Here is a 14,601-nt window from a genome sequence, read left to right as displayed (position 1 = left end):
GGTGACCATATAGGGATACAATAATTGGCTACAAGCCCAAAAAAGTATCCACAAACTTACCCACAACTAGTTTGTTCCAGTATCTTAGAGGATCTTAAATAGGATTTAATGCATTTAAATTTTGGCTTTTGTACATGATATCACCACAATAATTGTTCAAAATGTCTTCCTCCAATCTGAATACACCGATTTAGACGTCGCACATGATTTCGGCGGAAATTTGATACTCGTTCTGAATGATTTCAAATGCTGGTATAATTCGTTCAATTAAGTCTTGTTCTGTTTTTACTGGAATTTCGTAGACTTTACATATCCTCACAGGAAAAAATCTAGCGACGTTAAATTGGGTGATCTAGGAGGCCGAGAAACTGTTCCTTCTCTGGCAACCCAACGGTGCCCAAACCGCTAAGCCAAATACGCACGTACTCGTACAGCAAGCAATTGAGCCGGCGGTCCATCATTTTGAAACCACATTTGCTGCCGATCGTTTATTGGAACACTTTCAAGTAGTTCTGGAAGAACTTTTTCGAAGAAACGCCGGTAAATAGGTTCTGTTAACCGTTTCGGTAGAAGCTCAATTAAATAATCATCAACAATACCTGCCCATACGTTGACAGATCAACGTTGCTGATGTTTTCTACGAAAAATTGCATGGGGTTTTTCTTCGTCCCAAACATGGCTATTCCGTCTCTTGTGAAGAGGCTTCATCGGTTCATAAAACATAGCGTAAGAAATTGAACTGTAGGATGATAATCGGCTGCAGTCAATCGTTGAACTCGGTGAAGAACCTCTTCTTTAAATTCGACCGTTCTTACGGCTTGAGCAACACCGATATCAAGCATGTTGGTTTTAATCATGCCTGTCTCGGAGAGCAGCAATAAATTTTTTGTGCCCCGGATGCTGTCATTCAAGATAACGTTCTTGATATAACCGCGCTAGTGCTTGTGCATTGCAGCTTGTTGCTCCGTATGTCAAATACGTATTCGCCAATTCTTGATTGGTAAAGTTTTCCATTAGCAACAGTTAATTTTGGTTAAAGTCTTGCAATCTTGCAAACACAAATAATATTACGCCACTGGGGCCTTGGAATGAAGCTACAACTGTTATGTTGATATCATGCTCAAAAGGCAAAAATTAAATGCATTAAATTTTATTTAGGCAATTCATCGCTTTCTAAATTTTAACGCGTCTTAGGGTCGTAGTGACACTTTTTCGAACATGGATCCCTATACTCAACTGTTTTCGACTGTTGCACTGAATAACCCCCAGAAGTTTGATCCCATAGATCTGAAACACCCTTTATAAACGATTTATCTAATAGAAAACATTATTTCGAAATGAAAATTCAAAAGCAGTTTAGAGTTTGCTAGGAAAAATTCTACGCGACCTCATGGTCTAGAGAATAGATAATTGTCAACCAATTTTGTAAAGGCAGTAGTGGTGTGGTTACAAAATAATATAGGTTTACTAGTATTATTTAAATCTGCAAAGACATTTAGAACTTTTCCCCAGAATACTCTTATTCAGTCAGACTAGTAACACATTTTCTTTCTGGTATCAGCCTTATATTTATTATAGCGGCCTATTTGGATTTTTATGCCATAAAATGCCATTGCATTCGATCAAATATTAGGAACATTGCATAAAGCTCATACAAGCATCATGATATGTGCATGGCAGGAATATTCCTCAGCTGATGTAAATTTTCAGAAGTTTTAATTGTTCAAGGACTCTCTTGGAAATCAGAGATTGTATTGCCATGCTGTTATTACAATATAATGATAGCAGGGCAATACAATAGTCTTAGTATGCCTTCACATCGAATGGCAATGTTTAAACGAAGTACCTACCTTTAATTGCTTCAAGTGTATAATACTTTACCTAATAAGCATTATTTCCTTAAGACCTATAGTTAGTAGCATAAATTCAGCTAATAAGGATTAGTCAAACAATTTTCTTTTAATTATTTTTATTAATATACGGAAATAGTTCATAACTCATATATTCACCACCAATTTGGAAGACACTGTAATATAACCTAATCGAAATCCAATTATATAATTACCGATATTAACTAAAAAACGAAAGTTGTGAATATTGAAAATTAGCCCGAGTTTATATTAATGAAAATGCATTTTAACCATGATTAATTTGGGAAGTGATCAAATTCTTCTTCCGCATGATGTACTTGTAGTTAATTTGCCTTTAAAATTAAATATATTTTTAAAGATTTCCTCATTAGAGGTTTTTAGTAGTTTTATACACTTGAAACGGTCAGTATATGTGCAACCGTAATTTATAAAACGCTTTTTGTGGTTTTTGTATGTGTGAAGTATTAACAATAATGTTGACCTATGAAATGTTTAATAAGGTAGGACCAGGTTAACATTTATTATACTGTACTGGGTATTTCTTCAAGAAATTAACCGCAAGTAGCTCACATTTATTTGACACCTAAGGATCTCATCAAGAACATGTTGATTTTGACATTAGGCCACAATCAAGGATCAAAAATTGGTTTCTTTTTAAGTCAAATGAGCTCCACAGATAAAAACTTAACCTGAAAAATTTGGCTATAGTATTGAGTAACTAATCTTCAAAGGCTTTAATAAAATTAGTAAAAATTTACGGTATTTTAACACCATTGGCATAGTTATAATTATTAAGTAAAAATTCTAGAAGATTTGTGATACAGAGTTCTGCTGCTCACTTACAATTATGTTAAAATTGCAATTTTCAGTTTTAGAAACAATACTAATGAGATCAAAGTTGAAATCCAAAATTCCTGGATATCCAGGAAAATTCTCCGATTTTTTTGAAATAGTGATGACAATAGTTAAACTATACTAACAAAATGAGTGCTTAAATAATTGATAATTTAATATTTAGGATTTAATACTTTTAAGAAAATCAGTGGGCCAGAAATATTAAATTATCATTTTTGCTAAGCCGTTTGCTTTTCAAATGTTTTTTTGATTTTCAAATCAACCTAATTATTGTTTTCCAATTTTAGTTCAATAATAGAATATTGCTTTTAACATTATTATCATCAACAATAGTCACTGTTCAGCCACAAGGTATCCTATCATTTTATAACTCCCTGGCTAAAAATAGTAACCAGTACTTTAGTCTGCTGAGGAACAGACAAGAAGAATCACTAAATTTAGGTAAGACCTATATTAAATAAAATACATATCTCTTAACACATGCATATATGATACGCAGATTTAGAATATGACTTCATCATAGTCGGATCAGGCTCAGCCGGTTCAGTTCTAGCAAATAGACTCTCAGAAATAGCGGAATGGAAAATATTACTTTTGGAAGCTGGGCAAAAAGCCGCTGCTTTTAATCAAATACCAATTTCAGCACCGGTGTATCAGGTATAAATTAGTTCAGATACACATATTTGTATTATAATAATTATTATTATGATTTTTATTATTCACCAGGTTGTAGGCGACTATAACTGGAACTATACGATGGAGAAACAGGAAGGTTTCTGTCTAGCCATGGAAGATCAGCGATGTGCATGGCCCAGAGGTAAAGCTCTAGGAGGCACCACTGTGTTGAATTATATGATTTATACTAGAGGACATCCTGAGGATTACGATCGATGGGGAGAAGGTAAAATAATATGTTTCTAACATTAGTCAAGCTAAACATATTTTGAAATAGATAATCCTGGTTGGTCGTACCATGAAGTTCTACCGTACTTTCTCAAATCTGAAAATTGCAACATGGATGAGGAAAAATGTGATAGCTATTTTCATAGCACTGGCGGATTGTTAAATGTAGAAGAACCATATTCTAGTGAATTGGCTGACTATTTCATATCAGCTGGTGAGGTCTAATATTAGTAAAATAAAAAAACTAAGAAATTCTGTTCCAGGAAAAAATATGGGATATAAGGAGGTGGACTATAATACCTATGATATACTGGGATTTTCTAAAATGCAAGCGACACAAAAATTCGGAAGAAGACATACTGTTGCTTCAGCTTTCATAAAACCAATAACTGATAGGGAAAACTTGAAAATTTTAGAAAAAGCTAAGGTTACTAAGGTAAAAACTAACATTTTATTTAGATGAATCTATTATAAATACTTGTTCATACAGATTCTAATCGATCCAAATGAAAAAACAGCTTATGGAGTCGAGTTTACTAAAAAAGGCAAATTGTATACAATAAAGGCAAGAAAAGAAGTTATTCTTTGTGCAGGAGTTTTAAACTCGCCTCAACTTTTAATGCTAAGTGGTGTAGGACCAGAACAACACCTTAAAGAAATTGGTAGGATTACTCACAGTTTCACTTTTTCCCCATATTTTCTGCAACTAATTTTTACTTCAGGTATATCTCCTATTATACAAGATCTTCCAGTAGGGCAGAAGCTCTACGACCATATAGCTTTCGCCGGAATGATCTTTCTAATCAACAAGAGAATCGAACCTTTATCCAAATTTTACGAACCCAGATCTGCTTTGAGCTGGTTGATGAGAGGAAAAGGATTTTGGACATCATTAGGAGGTAAAACATGCAGTAATTATGATGGCACACAGTATCTGTTAAATGTACATTAATTATTTTAAAATAAAGTAAATGCAAAGCACTTGTGGCATGCCTACAAATACTTGCATTGATCTATGGATGCGCTGAAAATTAATATTTACTAAGACTTAAAATGCAATTGTGAAGCGTTTCTTTATTCGAAAAGACTGAAAAAGAAATTATTCATGGAACTTAGTTCGTTAAATAAACAACTTCAAGAAGATCAAATGTTTCGGAAACATCAGTTTCATTTTATTCATAAAATTTATTCTTTTAATTATAGAACCAATGCTAATGTACTGCGTCTATTGTCTAAGGCCATAAAGTAGATCAGGTCAAAACTTGTCGGCAACTAGAGCGTGTTCAAAAAAGAACCACACCAACTAGAGCTTTGAAGATTATGGTTGTATCTGAGGCCCATGGATATTAAGGAGGTCGTCTTCCTTACAATGGCTTTCGCTCTTTGCAATCAACATGAGTGCCTCACTTCTGGTGGGAAGTATCAAACTCGCTTCTCTATTCTCTACTAGAGGCTAGAGTGGACTCTGCTTCGCCAATCTTTGTATTCAAAAAAATCTACACAATCACCAAGGGCATTGGTACCAATCAAGTGGCAGGCATCACTAATATCTACTTAGATGGCTCGAAAACGAAGACAGGCTCGGACTGTGGCACAAATTCCAAAGACCTTAATTAAATATCACGCAAACAGTAGAAACTAAGCCAAGTCTTCTACAAATAGAAATAGATAACAAGCTGAGGGTGGTACTTCTCCTCTTTCAACAAAGGTGCACAAGGAGCCTACTGATGCGTAATTGGAGTTGTGTTCGAACTATTCTCTGCTCGTTACAGATACAGATTCTTCAGATATAGGTCTGCCTCTCCTTCTATTTGATATCCGTGGTCTTCTCTGTATGATGATTTTCGTCCAACGTATCCTTCCAACGCTATTTGTTTTTTGCAATTTGTTGTTTAGTTTTTTCCCTGATTCCTCGTTTCTTTGTCTATTTCTTAATTTAATTCCCAGCGTCACACATTCCATTGCACGTTGACAAACACGTAGTTGTTGTGCACTTTTCTTTGTCATGGTGACTATCTCGAGCCCGTACAATATAATTGGTAATACACAGGCATCGTATATTACAGGAAATATAGCGGAAACTGAAACGGAATTTAAATTAATTGGTATCTCCGATTCTTTGAGGATATGCGAGTTTTTCAAATGATTCTCCTTCGTTTTATCGGCTTGTCTTTGCCTGGTCTGATACTGTGTCCCAGATATAAATTCTTCCACTAGTTGAAGTGGGTCGTTATAGGTATTGACATTGATGTTGCTGTTTGAGCTCATGATCTTCGTTTTCTGGAGGTTCATTTCTAGTCCTACCTTCTGTGACTTTATTTAGTTCGCACCATGGTATGTGCTAAGTTCCTTCTGTTCGGTGCTCATGATCACCATGTCGTCGGCGAATCGGAGATGACTTAAAAATCTCCCGTCTATGTTGAATCCCTTTTGTTGCCGTGTCAAGTTTTTACACACTTCTTCTAATGTTAGGGTAAATAATTTTGCAGAAATTAAATCGTCTTTATTAACCCCTCTCCATATGCGGACCTTTTTGGGTTACTTTGACATGTTTACTTTCACAACACCGTTGTAAATATTTTTATCAAGGTTCATATGTCTTGAGTCAATCTTCGCATTACCCATTACCTCCAGCACCGCCCAGGTTTCTACCGAATAAAAAGCTTTTTTGAAGTCGACGAATGCGAGGTCTAATGGGATTTTATATTCGGTAGGTACTCTTCTCAATAGAGTACGACCCGTTTGAATGTGATCCTTTGTACTATAGCCACTTCGAAATCGGGCCTGTTCCAATGGCTGGTACAAATTGAACTTTTTGTTACGTCGGTTTGTTATAATTTTGGTAAGAAGCTTCTACAAAACGGACAGAAGACTGATCGGTTTATAGTTTTCGATATTGCTTCGGTCTCGTTTTAAAGACAAATGTTAAGTCGGCATTTTTCCAGCGTCGGGAATTTTTCCCTCCTCCACACATTTGTTAAGAAGGGTGATGAGTGCTTTCTCCAGAGTTGTTCCCCCATTCTTCACCATTTCTGTTGTAAGGCGGTCTTCTGGGGGCGGTTTTTCATATGGCATATGAAATGGCATACATAATGGCTTTAACGCCATTCTCAGCTCTGCAGTATTGGCCTCGAAGATGTCCTCGGAGCCCACATTTAGGACTACCTGATCCATACGGATTGGCTGTAGGGTGTAGAGTTCGTGATAGAAATGCCGGATAGTGGATTATCTGTTCCCTCTCTGTCAAAACTTGTCCTTGATGGTTCTTAATTTTGTATGAGTGACTTTCCTTTTGTTCTTTTTTGATCGGAGGACTTTCATATTTATTATGTCTTCGATGGCTTCTTGTATGATCTTTGTATTATAAGATCTTGAGTCTTTTTTAATCGCTTTCTTTACTCGTTTGTCTAGTTCTCGGTATCCTATCGAGTCGAGTGGATATTTTTACATTACATAACAGTAATTGTTAAATCCTGGGGATAATCATATCCTTATCAAAAGTTAATTATATAATTATATTATCAAAATATTGGTGGAACCTGTAAGTTAAATGGATGACCAGATTTAATTATCAATTAATCCAGATGTGCATTATGTCTATTTCGGAGATGGAGATAATGATTTAGCATAAACTCAAAGTCGAAATTAAAATATTATGAAATAATTGTTCTAAAAATAATCTCTGATTCTAAAATAAAAATTTATCACCAAAATGGATTATCCTATATACACTCATTATTTAAAGTAATCAATTCAACAGTAAATGAAAAATTAGTATTTTAGCCTCTTGTACTTACCAATAATCAAATTATTGAGTCCTCTGAAGCAGCAGCGAAACGCTATTGTTGGAATATCCCGATTGAAACTGTCTCTAGCTACAAGTTCTATAGAATTACGATCTACGATGTCAAGCGATATCGTAGGTCATCCTAATCTACAATTTATTCCGCGTAGCGCGATACTAGAAGTAAACTAAGAAAGTCATGTCTTTAAGGCGACGACTATTGTAATTGGCTATCGCCTTTTGCATTTTCCGCCTACTACATGGTTGAGTTAGGGAAATTTCCAATTTTTTTATGAAGAAATTAAGTTTGTTAATTTCAAACTTCTAAATCTTTAAGCCGGTTCTAGAATAAATATAAAATTTGAGTTTTTGATGTTTTATATTTTAAAAATAACGCGAAAAATATATTTGACATATATATGTATTAACAGCCATTAAATTAAAAACAAAAATTGAGATAAGAGAATCCATATTGTAAAGACTAAAAATAATTTTTCATTCAATGAAAATACTATATGCGATTTTATAGGTGCAACACTTACTATAAATATAAATAACTATGTTTTTTATTCATTTGTAGGAATAGAAGCCTTGGGCTATATAAGTATAAAAAACGAAACACGCCCGGACATAGAACTCCTCCTAAATGGCATCGGTTCACTTCAATTTGACAGGGGCGTATTCTCACGTCCCGAACTGCGAATAACCCGGGAATTCTATAGGGAATACTTCAAACCGTTGGAGTCCCAAGGAGTGTTTTCCATCATGCCGATGATTCTGCATCCAAAATCTTACGGATATTTAAAATTACGTTCTAAGAGCCCTGATGATCCGCCTGTGTGCTACGGAAACTACCTGACAGACCCGTATCAAGAAGATTTAAAACTGTTTTTAAGCAGTATCAGGTTTATGCAGAAACTAGTTGAATCAGATGAGTTTCGGCAGTTAGATACGGCATTGTACAGTACACCAGTACCGGGATGTGAAAATTTTATTTTCGACACCGATGAATATTGGGAGTGCGCTATAAGACACTTGGGACTTACCTTGCATCATCAGATTTCTACTTGTAAAATGGGTTCAGGCCCGGATTCAGTGGTTGATAACAGATTAAGAGTTCATGGGGTGGGAAATTTGAGAATAGCAGATACTAGTGTAATCCCGTTGACTCTATGCGCGCACACCAGTGCTCCAACAATTATGGTGGGAGAAAAGGCAAGTGATATTATTAAAGAGGACCATGGAGTTAGTGTCGGAAAATGAGAAGACAAATTTCAGAGTTGAAATTTAATGATAATAGAAGAGTATAATTCTATTTTAAATAATGTAAGCCATAGTTTCCATATAATTTTAAGGCAATAAACAGTTTTATAAAGACGATGGTTATATTTGTATTTACTTTGTACCTTGTAACCTTCAATGTTACAGTAGCATATTTTAATATTTACGATTTGAATGTTCTTAGTTTATTCATGAAATGGTAATTGTATAAAGTGATAGTACCGTTCCTTATCGCTAAGTGCATAGATCGCACTGGCTAAGTTAACAACTTTTTTGGCAACTATCTGCACAGTGTGGGACCCCAAGAATCTATATTCTGGGATTCCGGGTATATATTCTTAGGGTCCTTCTCTTGGGTACTTTTGCGGAGTATCCCCGTTATTTTTAACGTTAACGGAATGCGGTTTTCATTGTGCTACTTTTTCGTAAAGCTAAAGATGCTGTTAATAAAATTTTCATAGCCCTTTTAGTTTTTAAGGTAGAGGGCATTTTTGAAAATTTTTTTAATATTGGGACACTCATCGTATCTCCGTTATCCTTCAACTTATCGAAAAGTTAAAATTTTATTCTTTAGGATTTTTTCCCGAAGAGTGCAGTGCTGTAAATAATATTTATAACATATTTACTATTTTTGAATTATATACCAAACAATTTTTTCAGCCTTCCAAAAATTGGATGACATTAATACGCAAATAAATAACAGTTTGCCAAAATTAAATGCATAATTTTATAGTAGGTCATGGCTATTGTTTAATACAAGAAACAAAAATAAAGGTCACCTATTTGTGTATCTTATCCGTTTTTTGGTCGGCTTTTGGTCTATTTTCCTGAACCAATTTATTTTCGTTCTTTTGGTATTATTTAATTGATACTTATCAAGTGCTTCGAATAATCGCAGCGTATGAAAAATATGATATGCTGGTATGTTCTATACACAGTAATGAAAATTCTGAAGATTTTCGTAATTATATTCCTAAAGATAAGTAAGCTATTATGGCTATGAACGTCTCTATTATCATTATAAGCTTGTGCTTGTTAAATACCCACAAAGAATGAATCTGTTTAAAATACTTGCTCGTTTAAAAGTAAATTTAGTATCACGCACAATTTACTTTTTTTCTTTCACACAATTTAGGGTCTAGATGTTCTGGAATATATAGGAGCAACACCTTCGTCCTCGTGTAGAAAACTTGAGAAGAAAATGTATGGGCCAAAAACTGACACTTTTCGGCCAAAAGGACGGTTTTCCTAGCCAGCGTGTTTAGTGCGCCGCGTACGACGTAATACGCCCAGCGCAACACGTTTCGACTGCTTAGTAGGAATATGGTGTTACCATTCTCCTAAAATGATCCTAGAGAGCGCAATACAGTCCACGCCAGCGTTGTACGCCCAGCGTGATAAGACCGACTGGGTTCAGTTTTTATTATAATTATGTTACCAAAGAAAAAAACACCGTTTTCTGCTGAAGAAGATGAAATGTTAATTGAGCATGTCAGTTTCTTTGAATATATATGGAATATGAAACATGCTGACCACAAAAGCGGCTACAAAAAAGACAAGGTTTGGCAAGATATAGCGGACAAATTAGGAAGAAAAAGTAAGTATGCCTTCAATTATTAATAAAATAAAAATGTTATTAACTTATTTATTCATTCCTTTAAACATTTTCATTTTTCGCTCTTTTCTGATTCGACATTTTGTATTCGACCTTTTCTTTTTCGATCTTATTTCCGTGACCCACATAATATTATTAAGGCATATTATTATTAATATATTAAGTTAAGGGGGGTGGTAAAATATAGTGAATGATCCTGTGAACCTTTGTGACCTTTGAAAAATTTTAAGCAACGATTTTTTTTTATAATTTATTATATTTTTTGACGGCTATAAAAATATATGCTACTGTTTAAGAACTTTATAACTATCTTCGTATTGTGAGTTTTTCATTTCATATTAAAATAGTCCGTAAATCGACTTCTAACTTGAAAACCTGCAGATTTTGCAAATCCGCCTCTACGTGCTAAAGGTATCATATTTTCTGTAGGAAACGTAAGATCGTCTGTGTGTTCTTCTGCACTATTGACAGGCGCAGATGAATATTCTTTTCTCAGCATGTTATGTAAACAGCAGCAGACGGTTATAATCAAATCTACAGTTTCCGGCCTTATGTTTATAGGTGTAAAAAAGACTCTAAAAGTAGTATACAATATACCAAATGCATTTTCTGAGACTCTTCTCGCTCTGCTCAAATGATAGTTAAACCTTCGCTTCTTCGAGTCACCTAATGCTTGGTTTTTGCAGTATGGTTTCACCATATGTTCGCTCAGAGAAAAGGCTTCATCACCAAGTAATACGTAAGGTAGAATTATATCTGATTTTGGAAGAATTGCTGGTGGAGGAAATATAGCTTCACTTTCTACCAAATGCCGCATACGTGACTTTTTAAAAATTCCGGAATCGCCTTTCTTGCCATAGGAACCAACGTCAATAAGTAAAAACTTGTAATTCGCATCAACCATTGCAAGAAGTACAATTGAGAAATATCCTTTGTAGTTGTAATATAGGCTTCCTGAATTGCCTGGTGCCATTATTCTGACGTGTTTCCCATCAATTGCTGAAACACAATTGAGAAAGTCCCAGCGATTTAAAAATTGGTCAGCTTTCTCTTTCCAGTCAATTTGATGGTGTTGAGGCAGGAATCTTTTCACTAACTTCTCTTTCAAAGCTTTTATAACTTGTGGAATGATCTTACACAGGGCAGAAGGAGATATGCGAAAACTAAATGACAAAGATCTATGTGACTCACCCGTGGCAAGAAATCTGAAACAAAGATCTATTTTTTATTGTTGCACCACAAAAATCTTATCCAGACAAGTTATTATAGGTACAGAGTGTAGGTACAGGTTCATTTACTATATCTTACCACCCTTGTTAACTTTTTTGGCCAACCTGTAAAAAAAATACCAAAGATAAAAGTTGTGTGGTTTGGTATGCCAAACCAAATTATGACAAATGATTGGTTATATATATTTTTTAATAGAACACCCCGTATAATATACCCTTTTTTATTTACTTAATACATTTAACTAATTTAAGGCCACTACTAAGAACGGAAATATTAAATTGGTTTATTTTTCTTTGTTTCAGGAAATGAATGCCAGGCACGTTGGAAAAGTATCAGGGATCATTATAAAAGGCAAAAGAAAGAAGACATAGGCACAACAGGATCTGCTGCAAAGAAAAAGAGGGCAAGCTACTGGGACAGATTGTCGTTTTTAGACACAATTGAGGACGAAAGGAAACCGTTTTCTAACATTTCTGCTGATACTTCCGAAATTTTAGAAAACAATGACGAGCAGTTCGTCATTGTTTTCTAAAATTTAATAACAAGACATCGAGAATCACCCGCCTTCATCAAAGGACGAACTTGAAATACCTCCTGTTATGTCTACTGAAACTTATGATCCTGTGGCAATCATCCGCTCAAAACGCAAAACTAGAGTGGAAAATTCAGCACTATCCAACTACTTGAAGGAAAAGAAAAAGTTTATTAAAATTATATTAAATTGCTCACGGGTAAGTCTAAAATACCTTTTAAACTTTTCTTCTTCGTCAAGCAAATGCTTGTTGATTAATATATTGTAAGCTTTTGTCTGTTTAAAAACACATTGCCAATACTTTTCCTCCTATTACTGTTAATTTTCAAAATGATGTCTTCTTCATCACCGGCCAAGTGTTTTTCCAGCAATAACAAAGCTAATACCCGTTTTTTAGTCTTTCCTAAACGGACCATTTTAATTAAAAGTTTTTAATAAACTAAAGCGTGACTAGAGCTAATACGTTGCCTAGGAAAACAAAGTTGCGCGGCGTACAAAATAGTACGCTCCTGCCGACGCGAAATTTTTTATTCGGTTCACGCCGCGTAATAGATACGCTGGCTAGGAAAACCGCCCTTCAGAACGAGTGGACATTTCTGGCCTGCGACCAGATTTTAGAATGGTCTGTAGTTTATCAACGATATAGAACCTGTACTCAATCCTCACGGAGTAAATTGCAAAATCTAGGGGCTGTTGAACAGAGTTTCCAAGGACAGGGGCTGTTCGTATAGAGCATGTGATGTTTGCGAGGCGTTGGGCTCAATTCGTTGTTGTTGATTGGAGGACAAATTTATGCTTTTTTAAAGATCTTACTACACCAAACTTCAGTATGTCCCAATAATCATATTAAAGCACATCCAGTAACACTCTAAACAAAAAAAAATCCCTTTGTCGAAGAACTTTACTAAGTTCTGGCTTACTTGCTTACAATACTTATCCAATAAGGAATACTTGGAATTGGAGAAACTCGAGACTAATTTAAACGTGCGATTAAATTAGACAAACTACAAGCTGATAAACTCACTACGTTATGTAATCAGTGTGAAAATGAATATTGAACTCGCACTTGTTTCGGGTTGAGTACCTGTGGTGCCATCTGGGAATCGTGTTTCAAAACATAAACAAGGTCACTGGATCTGAAAAGCGAAACGAAATATGTACAGCCGGTTTCCCTTTTATACTATGGCGCCATCTAATAGTAATAGTTTAAAACTGAATTAAGAGTTCTAGAGCCAAAAAGGGAACTATTTAAATTAATATGATTTGGGTCGACCTCGGTGGCACCGTGGGCAAAATGTTTACGATACAATCGTATATCGGGTCAGTACCGGGATGTGAAAATTTTATTTTCGGTACCGATGAATATTGGGAGTGCTTGGGGACCCTTGCATCATCAGATCTCTACTCGTAAAAGGGGTTCAGGTCCGGATTCACTGGTTGATAATAGATTAAAAGTTCATGGGGTGGGAAATTTGAAAATAGCAGATACTACTGATACTAGTGTAATCCCGTTGACTCTATGCGCGCACACCAGTGCCCCAACTATTATGGTGGGGGAAAAGGCAAGTGATATTATTAAAGAGGACCATGGAGTTAGTGTCGGAAAATGAGAAGACACATTTCAGAGTATAAATTTATTGATAATAGAAGAGTATAATTCTATTTTAAATAATGTAAGCTATAGTTTTCATATCATTTTAAGTGTATAAAGAAGACAGAGATTTTTTGTAAATATGCCTTTAAACAAGTCAGTGTTTGTTACAGAATATTCATTATTAAAAATTTGAATGTTCCTTCTTTACTCGGTGATACGGTGATATGGAAATGGTGAATATATAAAATGACAGTACCATTCATAGCATTAGATTTTATATCTAACAAAAAAACTTCAAGAAATTTTCCGAACTAGGCAATATCGTTCTGCTTAGATAATAATTGTACTTTAATTAGTTTTATAAATTTGGTCAAGGTTAGTTGTGGTATGGAGAATTTACTAATATGCGAGTGTTGTGTGTGTGCTGGTTATAATAAAATAATTAAATGATTTGAGTTTTTGATGTTTCATATTTTAGAAATAAGAAGAAAAGTAGATATATTTTTTTTAAATATATGTACGTTTTTGGGGCATCTCAACTACAGTTAAAGCTACGATCTTGCTAACGTTGCGCATAAATTCTGGATTCCAAAAGTATACTTTGTTCAGCAGCCCCTAAACTATATAATTATCATATCGGCAAGCGGATAATTCATAATTTGCAAGTAATACAATAATTTCAATCTTTAAAACTTATTTCAGCTCCAATACGAGATATGTATTATTAACGATATTCAAAAAAAAAACAGTAAACCAAATGCAACTATTTAAATGCCAGATCAGTATTTTTGACAATAGCCTGTCAATAATATAAACTAATTTTTCTAGACAATCTTGATAGATTTTTTAAAAACATATAGTTATGCGCTTAGTTATGTACACAATTTTGCCACCCTATATCTAATATTTTGCTTATGTATATACTTACTTAGTTAT

General features: G+C 34.7%; 2 protein-coding genes across 2 annotated transcripts in view; one reads left to right on the top strand and one right to left on the bottom strand.

Moving 5' to 3' along the window:
• LOC126740428 (flotillin-2) overlaps nt 1-14,601 on the bottom strand; it is a 512,088-nt gene that overhangs the window by 483,748 nt on the left and 13,739 nt on the right. The window lies entirely within an intron of this gene.
• LOC126740422 (glucose dehydrogenase [FAD, quinone]-like) lies at nt 2,265-8,741 on the top strand. The gene is made up of 9 exons (XM_050446439.1): nt 2,265-2,371; nt 3,014-3,167; nt 3,226-3,383; nt 3,453-3,627; nt 3,679-3,843; nt 3,893-4,065; nt 4,120-4,291; nt 4,352-4,528; nt 7,994-8,741. Exons 1-9 carry the CDS (start codon nt 2,324-2,326, stop codon nt 8,674-8,676), a joined length of 1,905 nt encoding a protein of 634 aa, XP_050302396.1. The 5' UTR covers nt 2,265-2,323; the 3' UTR covers nt 8,677-8,741.

The sequence above is a fragment of the Anthonomus grandis genome, chromosome 9, assembly GCF_022605725.1.
Source record: "Anthonomus grandis grandis chromosome 9, icAntGran1.3, whole genome shotgun sequence".
Classification (NCBI taxonomy): domain Eukaryota; kingdom Metazoa; phylum Arthropoda; class Insecta; order Coleoptera; family Curculionidae; genus Anthonomus; species Anthonomus grandis.
This window is presented reverse-complemented; position numbering and strand designations above follow the sequence as displayed.